At 37.2% G+C, this 17,674-nt stretch overlaps 1 protein-coding gene across 1 annotated transcript in view; it reads right to left on the bottom strand.

Moving 5' to 3' along the window:
• Positions 1-225: 225 nt before the first annotated feature.
• The window catches only part of LOC113232162 (anoctamin-5-like), a 74,872-nt gene continuing 57,423 nt past the window's right edge, over positions 226-17,674 (bottom strand). The window contains exons 20-25 of the mRNA XM_026466799.1: positions 17,424-17,511; positions 15,877-15,994; positions 10,931-10,984; positions 8,747-8,828; positions 1,793-1,944; positions 226-476 (exon numbers count right to left, since the gene is read on the bottom strand). Of these exons, the coding sequence (XP_026322584.1) occupies positions 318-476; positions 1,793-1,944; positions 8,747-8,828; positions 10,931-10,984; positions 15,877-15,994; positions 17,424-17,511 (653 nt within the window). The 3' untranslated portion in view covers positions 226-317. The remainder of the gene's footprint in view (positions 477-1,792; positions 1,945-8,746; positions 8,829-10,930; positions 10,985-15,876; positions 15,995-17,423; positions 17,512-17,674) is intronic.

The raw sequence follows: 17,674 nt of genomic DNA, 5'->3' as shown, positions 1-17,674 counted from the left end.
ATCCGCACATTGAAAAAGGTTCACAACCTTCGAAAAATGGGCCAGCGTGACGGAATATCGCCTGAGAGGAGAACCGCGCCCTGCAGTGGGACGTTTAAAAGGTTGATGATGATGAACGTTCCCCTTATTGTAATTTGTTTTATGATTAAAAATGTTTACGATCACTGCTTCTTTGTTTACGTTTTTTCTAGTTCTAAAAAGTACAACAATTAATATAAAGTTCAGTATGCTATGAAAAAATTCATTCAGTTCCTGCGGCACTGTAAATTGAGCCTCAGAAGCATCTCAAAGATGGTTTTATTTACATTGTTTACCTATTATTGCATAATGTCTAGTGGTTCATCATCTAATATCATAAATGCTTCGTGGGTACCGTATCTTTTAATTTCGTCTTCTTTAAACGATCTCGCTTCCACGAATTCCGATTTAGATGGCATGTGAATGTACAGAAGCAGTAGTATGACAATGAATGAGTGCTGCAATAAAAAAGAAAACTTGACAGACGAAGACAGAATAAAAGTAGTGTTTATTAATACAAAGATCTTCCAAACACAGATCAAAATGTTATTTATTTATTTAGATCAAGCAACTGTGACCCATATAGGATATGACATAAGGACTAATCGCACCTCAGAACAAAAGAGACCCAACACAAAATTCCAACTATTTGAGAATACGTAAAAAGAAATTGAAATTGACATTTTTACATTATTTAATTAATTACTCTTGAAGTATTAATAGTAACATAACCTAACCTTCTTAGTCCTGAAAAATAATAATGAAATACTCAGCTTTATAACCACAAAAATTATTTCTAATTTTTTTTAATTAACTTACAAAAACCAGTCGCTGTAAGGTCACTTTTTTTATTAAATTTTTTGTATTCATTTGACCCGACAAGAATTAAGTCCGTTACTTTTACCAGCTAAGCAAAATGTTATGACCTTTTTGAAGATTAAGCCGTTTTAATTGTGAAAGAAAGACTACCAAGTATAGGCGTGTGTAAAAATTTACGGGTCTGTGCCATTCGAGCTTCAAATGGTCAGTTCAAATGATTTTTACTGTCATTTTTAATTAGGTTACATTCATTCTAAAGGTGCGTAACATGCATATTACATAATATAATACAAAAACTAAATAACTGATCTCCATGAACTGCTTTTTTTTTACAATATCAAGTGATACGCGCCTGTCCATAACAGTTGCAGTACCACTCAAAGCTTTGAATCGCAAAGATCTGAGAGAACTCCATACACATAAGCTGATAAGTCCCATGTGACTGTAATTTCACCATTTGTCAGTAGTTATAAAATTTTAAAAGCGTTAACAATTTTGACCCTGTGCATACATACTGTTGCGCTTCTACGTTTGTATGGATTTACACTACTTGTTTTTCTTTTTTTTTATTTATTATATTCTCAGGTTATAAGGCCCATAAATACATTTTTTTACTTCTTATTTATTTGGGGCTTTGATAGTTAAGTTATACACTAACATAATTATTTACAGGTGTAGACACGTGTGTGTTATTTACATGTGTGTGCGACGTGTGGCGTTGTCTTCCGTTGTTCTGTTCATACCGGGCGTTATGACGCGCAACAATTATTTCCTAGTAAAAATCCGGCTTAATGTAATTCTAATTAGAGGCACGTTACATTAATCGTAAATAAGATGCAGCTTACACCAAAAGTGAAATAGATGCAGCTTACAGCTGTCGTGTAACAGGATGCAGCTTACAGCAAACCCGTAACAAATACAGCTTACAACAATCGTAAAATCAGATGCAACTTACAGTGTATTTTACTATATCGGCAATTTGGTTCAATTCGACAATATATCGATTGTAAGTGGTCACAATTTGAGTCACGTTGCTGCTTATATTCATCCAGTGGAAAGGCCACGGCATCGTCAGTTCCTCCAGAGGGTAATAGTGTCTGTACTTTGCTGAAAATCAAGACACGTAATTACCTTACAATACGTTACTATTACTTCTGGAAAAGATCATAATTTTATTTTATGACACCAAGTGACGGGACGACCAATTCGTGCGCCTGCTGGTAAGCGACACGCCTGTCCAAAGCACTTACACTGCCACTCAGAGCATTAAATTGCAAAGATCATATAAGGGGCACTGCCACTGTGCCACCCTGAGACATAAGTTCACAAGTCCCATGTGCCTTGACAACTGCCTCCGTGGCCGAACGGTTGCCTTTCTGGATTGCTAGCCACGCAGAGGTCTGATTACCGGGTGAGGTTCGATTACCGGGCCGGGAGAAATATTTGTATGGCCCACATTTATTTCTCTCGTGAGCTTGGGTGTAATTTGTGGTGTTCTATGTATGTGTCCATGGCACCCGCGACACAGGGTTTCCCTAGAGCAGGGCTATGAGTGCCTGCGCGTTATTATGCGCGTTATATTAATTTCTCAAGACGAACTCTTATACATAACATATAAAGACCATCGCTCAATTATATCAACTTTTTTATGTATTAGGGTGTACTAGCTAGTACCCCAGAATGAACAGAGTATATTTTACATATTTATATTATATTATATTATATATTTTACAGTTTCGTTCTACGTCGCGCGGTGAGCGGTCGCATAAAAGTGCGGTCGTTGTTTACGTAAAATGAGTTCGATAGTGAAGTGTAACCGCTGTAATATCGTTATAGATGAATTACTTGCGTACATACAAAATAAACTATCAGTAATTGATAATGAAAGTTTAGTGAGAATATGCCTTTCAGTGTATTCTAGTAAACAAATTGCAAAATCAAAGTCGTTACTGTTTGAATCGCTGCCATGCGATGTACGAAAAATTGTGCGCAAAGGTGATGGAAAGGAGAATCGCGACCTGACCGATATCATCAGTACGATGAAATACACAGACTCCGAGATGATGCCCGTCTTTGTTGCTCGGAATTTAGACTTACTTCCTCCTGTCACGTTCGACCATCTAGACGTGTCTAAGCTCCTTAAGGATTTGGTCCTGGTGCAAGAGGAGATAAAGGACATAAAGGCGTCCTATGCAACAACACATCAGCTGGAAGATATGAGAAAAGAGTTTATGGACATGAAATATTCATCACTACCCCCATCGATATGCAATGTAAATATCAAACGAGGAGCGTATAGTGATAGTGGTCCGATGGGACTGTCTCAGCTCAATGAGACTACCCTGAGTGATGACGAGGTGCAGCAAAAGTCTCAAGAGACGCAAGATTTTCCAAACGTGAAAAATACAAATAAAAATATAATAAATGAAAATCACGATGAGGGTAAAAACAAAAAAAAGTCAACGATGCTATATTCGCACAGCGCGCAACAGCCCGCAATTCAAGCTAGCCACAGCGGAGACGGTGTGACGTCACATTTGTCAATGACCGAGCCGGCCGAACAGGTGATCGGAAATGTTTTATATAATGGGAATACAAGTAAACATTCTTACTCGATGATCGCAGCACAAAATACGATTACAACTGAATCAAATGAAACTAATCGTAATGAGGAGGGAAACTGGACCTTAGTACAAAGGCGTAAGTTAAATAAAAGATTTGCCGCGAAATCGGGCATTGCTTTTGAGACAGGCGAGAGATTTAAAGCGGCTGAAAAGAAAACGCCTATATTTATAACTAATGTACATAAGGATACAACCCAAACAGACATAACGAATTATATTCACAGAAAGGTTAATGAAAGTGTCGCGTTACAAAAAATATCAATCAAAAGACATAGTGCGCACGACGCCTATAAATTTTTTGTGCCTGTGAATAAAGTGCATATCTTTTTGGATGACAAATTATGGCCTAAGGGTATCGTTTTTCGACGGTTTGTACATTTTAGACCGAATACTTTTGAGCGAACTGAGAAAAGTTCCCTAATCGGCGATTTTAACCGGGACATTAATGGATAGGTCTTTATACCGATTTGTTACATATAATTGTAAGAATGTAAAACGTTCTATAGACGGAATTAGAGACCTATGCACTTGTTCTGATGTTATTGCGCTGCAGGAAACTTGGCTGACACTGGAGGAAATTCCGTATTTAAATAGCATACATGACGACTTCTGCAGCACAGGAACCTCAGCAATTGACTCAGCCGCAGGTATGTTACGCGGTAGACCCTATGGTGGAGTGGCTCTACTGTGGAAACGAAGTGCATTTAACAATGTTTCTGTTGTGCAGTGTAATAATCCCCGTATTTGTGCGATTAAGATAGTGCTGAGTGAAAAAACGATTTTAGTCATGAGTGTTTATATGCCAACCGACTCGAGTGCTAATCTAGCGGACTTTATAGATACGTGTAGCGCGGTGAGTGCTATTATAGACAGTTATAATATTGAATCTGTGTACATTATGGGCGATTTTAATGCCCACCCATCTGAGAAATTTTATGATGAACTTGAAGGGTTCTGTAGAGAGCAGCAATGGCTATGTATTGATACAAAATTACTTGGTTTGCAATCTAATAGTTATACATACATAAGCGAAGTGTATGGTTGCAAAAGATGGCTCGATCACTGTGTGGTCACAGAGGCAGCCGTTTCTACAGTATTAAGTGTGTATATAAAACATGATGTTTTATGGTCTGATCATTTTCCGGTGGTGATCGAGTGTACGTTAAAAGGCGTACAATCAAAAATAAATTGTCAATCACGTGTACAAAATAATAAGATATTATGGGGCGTTAGAAGTACTGAACAGATAGACTTGTACTATGAAACATGTGATAGTAATCTTAAACGTATTGATTTTCCAGAAGCACTCGGTCAGTGTTCTAACAAAAATTGTAATGATACAAGTCACCGTTATATAATAGATGAATTGTATAACAAAATTGTTTCTGTGTTAAGTAAGGCTGCTGTGTATAGTAAAAATAGTGTCGTGCGTAGGAACAGAAAGAGAGTTGTAGGCTGGAATAAGCATGTAGCCGAAGCACACAGGGAGGCTAGGCAAAAATTTTTGATTTGGTCTTCTTATGGTGAACCGCAATCAGGCCGTCTGTACGATGACATGTACGAAAGTAAAAAGATATTTAAGTCTCGACTTAAATGGGCCCAAGATCATGAAGAGCAAATAAAAATGGATATTCTAGTCAATCATCATTCTCGCAATGACTTTCGTTCGTTCTGGAAAAGTACTAACCAATTAAATTTAAGGCCGGGGCTCCCTGTCAGTGTTGGTGGCGTCAGCGACCCTACTGGAATTGCAAACCTTTTTCTCGACCATTTTGCTGTAAAGTCGCCCTTGGGGCAATCGCGGTCGTCTGGTGTCAATGTTGGGGCAATTACAGAGCTAGGCATTGAAATTACTCCTAAGGATATCACTGATATAATTAAAAATATGAAAAGAGGCAAATCCCCTGGCCATGATTGCCTCAGCATTGAGCATCTGCGATACGCGGGCTCGGAAATGCCTAAACTGTTAGCTATATTGTTTACACTGTGCATTGGGCACGCGTACCTACCGGCGGAAATGATACGAACTATTGTGGTACCTATACTAAAAAATAAAACTGGTGACATCTCAGATGTGAATAATTATAGGCCTATCTCGTTGGCTACTGTACTTGCAAAAGTGTTTGACGGTGTGCTTGAGACGCATTTGAATAAATACTTACAACTGCACGATAACCAATTCGGGTTTAGACCTGGACTATCAACAGAAAGTGCAATCTTATGCCTCAAGCATACCGTTAACTACTACACAAATCGAAAAACAGATGTTTTTGCATGTTTCCTCGACCTTTCAAGGGCGTTTGACCTGGTCTCCTACGATTTACTATGGAAGAAACTAATAGACGCACATGTCCCATCGGAAATCATTAATATTCTAAGATACTGGTATGGAGGCCAGGTAAACAATGTCAAATGGGCAGGGTCACTGTCGAGATCATATGCGTTGGAGTGTGGGGTGAGACAGGGAGGGTTGACCTCACCAGCGCTCTTCAACGTGTATGTAAATGGGCTGATAGGTGCGCTCAGCGGCACGCATGTCGGATGCCATGTCGACGGAGTATGCGTCAACAATGTTAGCTACGCAGACGACATGGTTTTGCTGAGTGCGTCTATCTGTGGTCTGAAAAAACTAGTAGCTATATGCGAGGAATATGCAAGAGAACATGGATTGTTGTATAACGTCAAGAAGAGTGAGGTTATGGTCTTTGAGGCCGGCGGCAGTAAAATATCATTTGTACCTCCCGTGAAACTGAATGGTGTACCCCTTCAAAGGGTAAATAAATTTAAATATCTGGGACATATTGTTACGGCTGACCTCAAGGACAACGATGATATTGAGAGGGAAAGGAGGGCATTATCGCGAAGAGCGAACATGATAGCTCGCAGGTTTGCACGGTGTTCCTATGACGTGAAACTCACACTTTTCAGAGCGTATTGTACTACTTTTTACACGTGCAGCCTGTGGTCTAGATACACCAGAATGTCGCACGATGCCCTCCGAGTACAATATAATAATGCTTTTAGGGTATTGTTGGGGCTGCCTCGACATTGCAGTGCATCGGGGATGTTCGCATCGGCGCGCGTTGATTGCTTTTACGCAACAATGCGTAAAAGGTGTGCATCATTGGTGCGCAGGGTGAGGGGCAGCACCAACAGTATCTTAAAAATGATCTCGTGTAGGCTTGACTGTACATTTATGAGTCACTGTTCTGCGATTTCTAACGGAGCCGCGGAGCGGTGATGGAATGTTGCGGTCAGGTGGCATATTAAAAGTTCATTTGTATATATATAAACTAACATAGATATAAGTATGTTACTAACACAATGGATCTTTTGTTATCTGATGAATAAATGAATAATAATAATAATAATAATATTTACCTAAGCTTCAGGGAAGTAATACCACAGATTACGTAATAGTTACTACGTAACAGATACATCACTCTCATACAAAATCGAAAATACCTACGCTATAATAGCCTACTAAATCTGACCAATGGCAGCAGGCGCTCGCTACGAGGAAATAGGAACCTAAGCACGCGCTCAAAGATGTGAAAATAACGTTGCCTGCCGTACGCAGTCGTGCGGAGCCGAATGCTCATAAATGAAACACTTGTATGAGCGAATGTGCCCACGTCGGTACGCTGAGTGTATTATGCACTTATAACCTTGAGCGAGTGACTGGTAATATATGTATATAATACGTCCAATATATAAGTTAATAATATCCACTTAATATTAATACTAATACTAAAGGAAAACATTATGTGAATGAGTGAGAAATTTATAAACAATTTCTGTTTATGTTCGTAACCTCTGTTTCTTTCGAGTTTTTTAAAGTGAAAATTTTGAAATAGAAGAAGTATAAAATGTGTTGTCTTGCATTCTCGCCATAATTACAGAGGTCGATCTAAATTGAACCCAAATCATAATCATCACCGTCATTAAAAAAATAACGCGGAAAAAAAATCCTAAATTCTTATTTTTTTATTTAATTGCGGAAAACATGCTTAATCCAAAAGATCATTGAGTTGCACAGGTACCGGCAAAATTCTTGGACAATGACTTTAAATGCGCAGAAACGCGTTTTGGTTCTATTTGGTGGTGGAGCGCGCGTAGCGACGGCGGGGGAGTACCGTATCGAGCGCGCGATTGGTAAGATCAGTCGACCTTGCCTCCCGTACTGCGTCTATGTCCTGAGTCTCTCACGAAATGCTACGTGGTTTGGTTTGCAAACAAGAGTTAGTGCAAAAAAGAACCACTACCAGGTTCACCAAAACCTGCTTTACCATCAAGTGCAAGTGCATGACAATTCTTATGGCATGATGTGAAACGTTTAATTTACGCAGAGGATATTACGAGTGTCAAAGACACGCGCGCAAAAATAATCTCTGCTTTCAAAGTTGTAAAGTCAAATGTGCTAAGTTGAAACGAAACTAACGTGCGAATCTCTTCGTACCGAAGCCAGCCACCAGCTGTGGAGGTAGGTACTTCTAGCAATACTTTCATGTAACCTAAAGTTGGTAAGTACCAAATTTAAGTTACAAAAAGCTTTTTGCATATCGAGTTCTTCCCTACCTATTGTTACACATAGGAAATGAATCTATTTTTCCGAATTTAAAACTTTTTGCAGTCAACTTTTCTAATTAATGTAAATAATTAGTAAATTATAACAATACGAGTACATAATCATAATTTAAAAAATAGGTTAAAGATAAAGGTTACGACTTAAAGAGAATTTTGCAAAACTTTACTAAATACAATTAGCCAGAATATTGAAGAGAATATATTTTTCGTATTTTTAGATGATTTAGCCATTGACTTACAAATAAATGGACGACGGGTCTAATACAAAAACCACGAAAAAAATGTCCCAAGTCAACCTATTTAAACGTAGTGACATGTAAAAGAATATGATAAAGCTAAAACGTTGAATTTAAATTGTAATGTCATCGCAGTACTGTCTAATTTTGCTTGCTTCGCTGTCAGTCGAACAAACGAAGACTAGAGCGTGAATGACGCTCTGTATACGATTTTAACGCCCTATAAGTTCGGACACTTTTTAGCGCGGACCCGACGTCCATATAATTGTAAGTCAATGGATTTAGCATCTTATTTCTATTATTAATTTCTTAAATATGACGATAATGCAAACAACACACTGTATAAAGATTGAAAGTTTTAATAAATATTATGAGCAAAGGCAACGTCATAATTACATAAATATAGTGTAAAGTTTTCGTTTCACCATAGTTTTAATCTCGCAAAGTCTGCTGTTGACTTACCAGGGTATAGACAAGTATCTGTTTTATATTTTGCAGGCATCAAGTTGTATTGTATCCTGCTAGCGTTTACTATGGAATAATTCTGCAATTAAAAAGCACCTTTGGGCATCAAGTACAAAAAATATATATGAAATTTATATTGATATTCAATTATTGTTTGTGAATTTACTCCACTAGTTTGTTATAATTATTAAAACAAAGATGACGAACACTTAAATTATTACTAAAAAATTCCTTCGATAACTTAAAAAATTCCTTCGATCCAGCCGGATTCGAACCGACGTCTTCTAGCAAACCGTGTCAGACGCTATGCCAACTACGCAACGGAACGAACCAGCGGACTTCACGAATTTCTCTATGTGCTTGTTGTCGTGTCTTGTATTTGATTTTCAACTACTTTTTAGCCGTAGCGCCATCTATGAGAAATCTATGGAAGTATTTAGTCACCCAGTTAGAAAATTTGCAGCTACCAGCCTTGCCAATGAGTCGTTGAAAGCCAAATACAAAAAGATCCGAAGTATATGTTGGATGTTTATCGCAAAGACACGATTTGGTTCGGTTAGGTTAGATTAAGTTGTCTCCTTCTGCGAGGACGTGATGTCGCAGAAGGAGACAGCCGAACGGGTCCGCGAAGACAGCGCCCTCTCGGACCCCATTCGGCGTCGGCGGAGAGGACGCATGCGACGGCTCTTCGCCGACCGCCTGCGTCCCATCAGCGGAGGCCAGCAGGGTGCGGGGTTGGGAGACCCTGCCCCTGCATTGCACAGGCCTCCGCCGCCGGTAGATGCCCCAAATGTTCCGGGGCATCTCCGTGCAGGTCGCCCCCCGTGATCAAGGGGGCGATGGTGTAGGGGTCCGCCCACAGGCGGACCAGCACCACCGGAGTCGCGGTAGCATCTGAAAGGGACCCGGCGGCTCCGGCGCCAGGTGCGCGCAGGAACATCGTGAGGTTTTTAGTGGGTATGCTCTTGGGGATCGACATAGTCTCCAGGAGAGAGTCCCACATATCCCCGGCGTCTCTCAGCGGCGGGGAATGCGTAACGCATTTTCCTCACGGTAATAAAAAAAAAGGTTAGATTAAGTTAGGTTTAATAGAAAACGTTGGTTTAATAGAAAATGGTGGCAAATTAGGGGATGATCCGGGTTATTTGATTTCACCCACTTTCCGTTAACCAATTTCAATAAAACTTATATGTAATAACTAGTAAGTACCAAATATATGTAATTCCATAAGCTTTAGAGGTCGGTTTTATTTTATAAGAAGTTACAAGTAATTGTTTAGCTTAGAGGTGAGCTACGGGAAAAATACATTGGCCCGTGGTCCACCCAGGTGAACTAGTCAAATCATCCAAGGGTACGAAATATAATTATGACTAAATAGGCATAATTATATAAATAGGTTTTAATGGCTTAAATTCGTGGTAGCTAGAAAGACGTGACTAACTCGTCGCTTTAAGGGACACACTGTGTATGATATTTCAGTTGTTTAGACCTGTATCTAAAGGTACATGATTTGCTCGTTTTTTTATGATCGACACGCATAATCAAACAAGAGTAAATTTGTGATCGAGACAATTATCATCGCATTTTCTTGTCAATCAACATATTATGTCATCAGAAAAAATTCTTCCGAACTGTTGGTTCCACTCTTGGTTCCACTGGTGGGTCCAGTTGGATTTTCAAGTATTTATAATGAGTAAACTGCACTGCAATTGAGCAACTGACGATAGATAACACGTCCGTTTCCACTTTTATTTATCTCTCCTTGGGGGCCTAAATATAAGTTTATGATGTTGAAAAACATTTAATCAGATGCCACGGTGCTTTGGACCGTAACTCTTTTTAACGGACTTCAAAAAAAGGAGAAGGTTCTAAATTCAAATGTAATTTTTTTTTTGTATATTTGTTAATCAATTTTAATGATTTTTTTAACCTTAGTAGTAAGTCCCATTTAAATTTAAAGAAAATATTCCACCTCTAAGTAAGTAAGAAAATATTCCACTTTCCGGTAACCGACTTCAAAAAAAAACTTGGCAAATAGATGTAATTCCACAAATTTTTCAGGTCGGTTTTTTTAGTACTCTGTACTGAGGTTATTACAGATAAATTGATCCGTCTGTACTAATGGGGTATATAGCTGTATGTCGATCCTTTATTTTGTTATATATATATAGGTAATAATACCTTGGTGTGAAAAACATGTTTCCAAAAGAGGTCCATCCGTGAGTTGCTGAAGGCCTGTAAAAAAATTGGGTGTGTAATGGAAGATATAACAACAAATAATCTATTTTCACTGTGTATAACAACATTAGATATAATTTCTAAGGATATAACCACTCCACCACCACATTTCAATGTATATAATGAACCTTCAGTATAACAAACATTAGACATAATGATTAAGTGGCATAATGATTGAACAATTGGCATAAGTACTAACCTAACCTAACCTACACCCACAGGAGGAGACGAACCAACTAGCAATGATGTTATATCTGAAGTGTTTATATAACATTATGCCATCGGTATATTAGACTGAAAGTTGTTCTATCAGTCGTCTATTATACCCAGTGACCTTTATATCATACAAGAATATGTCAAATGTCTGTATACCATAAATTAATTATATCTGTTGAGCGTTATATCGACTAAAAATATGTCATTTGTTGTTATATATTACGAACCGCACCCAAAAAAAAATTACATAATGTTAATGTACCAGAATCTAATGACATAACGTCGGGGATAGTGCAAATCCTCGTATGTAGCATTGGTGAAAAGCGCATATTTTCGCTAAACCGACTTTCACAGGAGAGGGATTTAATGTTATTACTTTGTTATTTCTTATATTACTATATTTACACTTATATTATTTATACTTATATTATTGAATTTGCAGCGTAACTACAGCAGTTACTCTCGAATATCCAGAGATGGGCAAACGCCCGGGTTTTAACCCGGCTCTTTGTTAACGCTGGCTTTAAATCAGGCTTAAACTCGTTAACGCCCAAAATTGTCACTTAACTCTTCATAATCGGATCGTAATGAGAATTCACAGTAGTGGGAATCCACAGGATTGCAAAGTATAGCGTGGAGCTGCCTCTTTTTAAAATTAAAAAAAAACATAGGTCTTTATTCACACATTTCAATAGAAAATCATATCTTACATAATGGCGACGATATCATGTATGTACTAAAAAATCATGAGCTATGAGTCATGAAGAGGATGAAGCATAGAGCTGTTTTTCAATCTCCGCTTGTGTTCTCTGTAGAACATTGTCGGAATATAGGTCTCCAACAAAACAAACAACGTTAATCTAATTAAAATCTAACTATTTATTTACTATTTACCAATAAAACACATATCAAGCAAAAAGCAAACAAATCTAAACAGGACGACAAAGGGTCTTTTCGTCTAAAAAGAGATTATTTCTTACATCGAGCTTTGTAACTTTGTAATAAGTATGGAATTATACCAAATTCCATATTCACTGTTTATGCTCACGATTTTGGGCAGAAATGGGTTAACACCCGGCAGTTTGATTAAATTCCAGACGCGTTGATTGTGTTTTTACCCACTGCCCATCTCTGCGTGTAATTGCTATGGTTAAAGCACCGTAATGTTGATTCGTGTTGTCATTATCATTTACATTCGTCGAGTATATAACCAGAAACAGAGACGAAATGTCATTTAATTCGTTTGAAAACTATTCTGCCAAATCATTACTGTCACAACTGTGGCGCTCCGATTGGCCAGCCCGAATTCGAAACAATTGACGAGTGTCGACAATTGTTTCACTTAAAATCGACCAGTTTAACTAGAGTTTTACTATAATGGACGATAATTGCAAAATTACCAATGAATTGTAATTCCGTTTGTTTTGTAATTAGATGTTTGCTGTTTTTTCTACGGCATCGAATGGCACAGCCCCCATAGTTAGAGATATTATCTTTATTACAATAAATTCAGAATATTTTTAGAATATACGGAGACGTACGCACTGGTCAGTTGTTGGCGCTGTACTATTTCAGCTTTCTAATTCGTGATTTCAGCGCAAACGAGAGTTGATATTTGAAAGTGATATAAGGCCCATTAGCCTGATGAGGTGCCAGGGATGGATGGCCCTTATTTCGTCTGTTTTTGGTTATATACTCGATGTTTAAAGCAAAGATTCCCTTATTATTATAGTTTATTTTTCTGACGCATTCTGAACGATGTGTAGATGTGTGAAGTGTTTTGTATTATATTGTAGGCTTAAAACCCATAACTATAATTCAAATGCAATTTCAATAGCTATTTTAGTAAATTTCAAAAATCATTATCTGTAATTTATAGGTTTTAAACAAAGTAGTAATTAAACGAAGTCAATTCATGGCCTACGATTAAAATTCTTACTTTAAAAATGAATACACGCACCATACATATTCATTAAATTACCATAAACTAGCAAATGAGGTGTAATGTAAACTCTGAGATGAAGTCGAAGTCCAAAAATGTAAACCTTAGAGGATGGAAAAAATAAAGGAACTAAGATGTAAACAAACAACTGTCACTGTCAAAGTGACATCTCACAGATCTTAAACCTTTTTTCTACGTTCGTTTATTAACAGGTTCTACTCTATTCTGATTTGAACAATAATTATAATGGAACAATACTCTTTTGGGTTGAACAATTTACAAAACTTTTTAGAATCTTCTTGTGTCATAAAATATTTTCATTTAAAAAATTACACGGAAATGAAAATGGTCACGGCCCATAGAAAAATCGCAAAAGAAACATGTTAGAATATTCTTTATACTGGGAGCATAAACTATGTTTCGTTTTCGATATTAGTGGCTAACATGTCAAATATTGACATTGCAAACTATTCTTCGAACGGTTCTTTCATTTATCCCCAGAATTTTATCAGTTTTGTTGGCACACTTGCACAAAGACCAATATTCATTTAGTGGCCAGGTTTGAAATGTATGCTAGTAGGCATTTATTATCATTACCTTCGCGGTTACAGACATTGCAGGGCGTGATCCTTTTTCTGCTTCCATTGTGGTTATGTTGACACGAACGCAAGCGAACACAAACATAACAACAAAGAAAAACCAAAACTTAACAACACGCATACGCAGCATGGTACACATTCAATAACGGCAGCCGCCAGATATTTGAATGAAGAAAATTGCGATGCACTGGTGGGGATGCAACCCGACAACCTGACCCGTTATCCATCCATATCAATCAAAAACTGACTTTTTATTAATTAAATTTTTATTGAATTGATATTCAATTATTTTTTGTGAAATTACTCCACTAGTTTGTTATAATTATAAATATAATTATATATAATTGTAAAGGTACTAACTGGGTGATAATCTGTCAAAGATTTCTCATAGATGGCGCTACGACTAAAAAGTCGTTGAAAAAACCAAGTACAAAGACACATAGAAAAATTCGTGAGGTCCGTTGGTTCGTTCCGTGGCTTAGTTGGTATAGCGTCTGGCACGGTATGCAAGAAGACGTCGGTTCGAATCCGACCGGATCGAAGGAATTTTTTCTGAGTGTTTTTTCTGAGTGTTCGATCTTTGTATTAATAATTATAACAAACTAGTGGAGTAATTTCACAAAAAATAATTGAATATGAATTCAATAAAAATTTAATTAATACAGTGAATAGCGACATCTCTCGCCAGGACTGGTAGCTGTAAAGGTACTAACTGGGTGATAAATCTGTCAAAGATTTCTCATAGATGGCGCTACGACTAAAAAGTCGTTGAAAAAACCAAGTACAAAGACACGACGCAAGCACATAGAAAAATTCGTGAGGTCCGTTGGTTCGTTCCATGGCTTAGTTGGTATAGCGTCTGGCACGGTATGCAAGAAGACGTCGGTTCGAATCCAACCGGATCGAAGGAATTTTTTCTAAGTGTTTTTTCTGAGTGTTCGATCTTTGTATTAATAATTATGACTTTTTATTTTTTAATTCATTGTAATTAACGCCATTTAGCACTGAACCAATTTATTATTTTAATTTTATTATTCTTAATACAAAAAATATTTAGTTTAATAAGGTATTAGTATTATAGCAATAAATTATTCACACTCCTGCTTAAAAGTATTCGTGTTTAAATAACAAATAAAAATAAAAAATCGAATAAACAAAAAGGACAGCCAGAGGTTGTTCATCCCCGAAACTTTGCCAATAGGATAAAAATCTTTCCGCAGGAAATCGTTTTTCGAGATTATCTTATTAAATATGGTGTTTGAAATAAAAAATATAATTCGATAATATTTTGTCTTTAAATGCACACAATTTAAAAACAATATAAAACATCTAGCATTAATTTTTAGCCCTTTTCAGTAGTTCCACTATTTTACATTACATTTTTTTACTTTGATTTCATCTCAGAGTATAGTAAACTTTTGCATGCTCTGTCGTAAAAAACGTAATTATTTTTCAAACAAAAAAAAACGTTTTTTTTGCTTGTTTCTCACTTTTTCTCACGATTTAGTACATTTTTGTTATCTGTCATAGGGATCATTCCAGATTATTTTTAGTATACTACTGTTATTAATGTGTGCGTTAGCGAAGACAGACGTGCATCGAAAACGAAAGCGTTAGGGCTTATCATCTTGGCGTCTTCCCTTTGACAGAGCTGAAGCGGCTATGAACGGGTAGATTCACACGTCGAAATCGCAAACAGACGCTAGACGCTAGACTATGCACTGTGAAAGGTACGGGCGGACAGAGCCAATAGATTTTATCCGCGGTGCGCGTGGCCACTGTGAACGCAATCAGCGTCTACGTACATTCGATGTACGCGCACCCGCGCCCGCAGCCACTATGAATAATGCCTTATACATTATATTATGTGGTATTATTACATTATGACGATAATTTCAAACATATTGTCTGACTCTAACTGCCTCCGCGGCCGAACGGTTACCGGACTCAAAGGTACCAGGTTCGATTCCCGGGCCGGAAGGAATATTTGTATGGCCTACATTTATTTCTCTCGTGAGTTTGGGTGTAATTTGTGGTTGTCTATGAGTGTGTCCATGGCACCCGCGACACAGGGTTTCCCTTGTGCGGGGCTATGTTGAGTGTGTGCGTTATTTATTGTTTTTCGTACATACGTGCGCTATAGGACTTGATAGGAGAACGAAGTTGAGGATTTTATTGTACGGCCCAAGACCTCGGCAGTTTACTAAAACGGGCCTTTTGTAGCAACAAATCAATTGTTTTGCAGTCATTCTGAAACAATTACCCAAAACATGTTATTCATATTTCGATGTGGTTCGACATAAAACCAAATATGGGGGTTATGTAACTCATTACTCTGTACTTTCCTGCAGCAACCGTAAACTGCTAAAACCACGACAAAAAAAACAATGGTTTAAACCTCGATTACTATCAGAACCGCTGTCACCATAATTCACACATTCATATTTTGAAACACTATGAAATCTTGATAACGATTGGTCGTAGTTTCAAATTTACAAAGAAATAACAAACTCTGAATTGTCAATATAATTTAAACTTTACACCGTTGGCATATCGTTGAAAGTTTAATACCTATTATTGCAAGTTACGATGTTTTGATTTTATATTGAAATTTCGATCAATGTGCTGCCATCTAGCGGTTAATAGCTGAACGACAACGAATTCGAGATGTCAACTTAGTTATCCAAAAAAGAAGCGATTATATGGTAGCAATGTTAGATTTACTTTTGTGTCTTGTAACAAAAAATATTACGATAAACGTAAAATAGAAAATTTTAAATTAAATTAAATATAACTTAATGATGATACACCATACATAATAATTTAAAAGTGAGACTATAATTTTTGTACTCTAAAGAAGCAAAATAAGGCATTATTGTAAGAATTTAGAGGTTTAGCGTGAGATATTCGTGGGATAATTTACTATTCACCTAGAAAAACTGAAGATAGATTTTAAAGTAATTCTAGTCGCGCAATGAATGACGCTTGAGACGATACGCGCTAGCAGAGATGAGCAGTGGGTTAAAACCCAATCAACCGGGGTTTTACCGTGCTTTTACCTAAAGCGCCCGATTTTAATCTATTTCTGCCAAAATCGTGGACGGAAACGGCAAATACGGAATTTGGTATAATTCCATACATATTACAAATTTCGATGCAAAAAATCTTTTTAGACCAAAACCTGCTTGCAATCCCATGGACTTTGACTACTAGGGATGCAGTTTTTTGTGTCGATTATTTCAATCGATTTTCAAGCGAACTGATTCAATAGAAAGTCAAAAAGTTGGCACAGCGTCTGGCACTGTTTGTTAGAAGACGACGTTTCGAATCCGGCCGGATTGAAAATTTTTTCTGAGTGTTCGATCTTTGTATTAATAATTATAACAAACTAGTGGAGTAATTTCACAAAAAAATAATTGAATATCAATTCAATACAAATATAATTATACATAACAGTTATTGATTAAATAAATGCCATCAATCGCCATTCCACTGACACTCTATAGACTCACTTACAAAGCGCGCTACGTTTGTACTGAGGTACCATATTTGTCTTATTACCATGTAAATAAGTTCAATTTATAAAAAAAATGCCTCTTCGTCTTGTCTACTTCATTGAGCCTGACTCTCAGTGGAAACGTGTCCTAGCTTGCAAAATTATAGAAGAACACTTACTTACCTTATAAATATAATATTCCATATGAATAGTATGTAACATATCCAAGGTGCAGTATTTCCAAACCATACGTACAAAGTAATTTGAACCACTGGAACATCGAAACGATAATGTTATATAAGTATTGCAGGTAAACAATCAAAGAATGTGTAGTGCTGCGAAATTGTATTGTAAATATCACTATGCAATTTTGTAAATAGGGAGCGATGTAAATATTAGGGGTTAAAGTATGAAATTGCCGTTTTATTGCAATA

The sequence above is a fragment of the Hyposmocoma kahamanoa genome, unplaced genomic scaffold (genome assembly GCF_003589595.1).
Source record: "Hyposmocoma kahamanoa isolate Upper Pololo Valley unplaced genomic scaffold, ASM358959v1 67, whole genome shotgun sequence".
Lineage (NCBI taxonomy): Eukaryota > Metazoa > Arthropoda > Insecta > Lepidoptera > Cosmopterigidae > Hyposmocoma > Hyposmocoma kahamanoa.
Note: the sequence above shows the minus strand (reverse complement) of the source record. Positions and strands in the feature narration are given on the sequence as shown.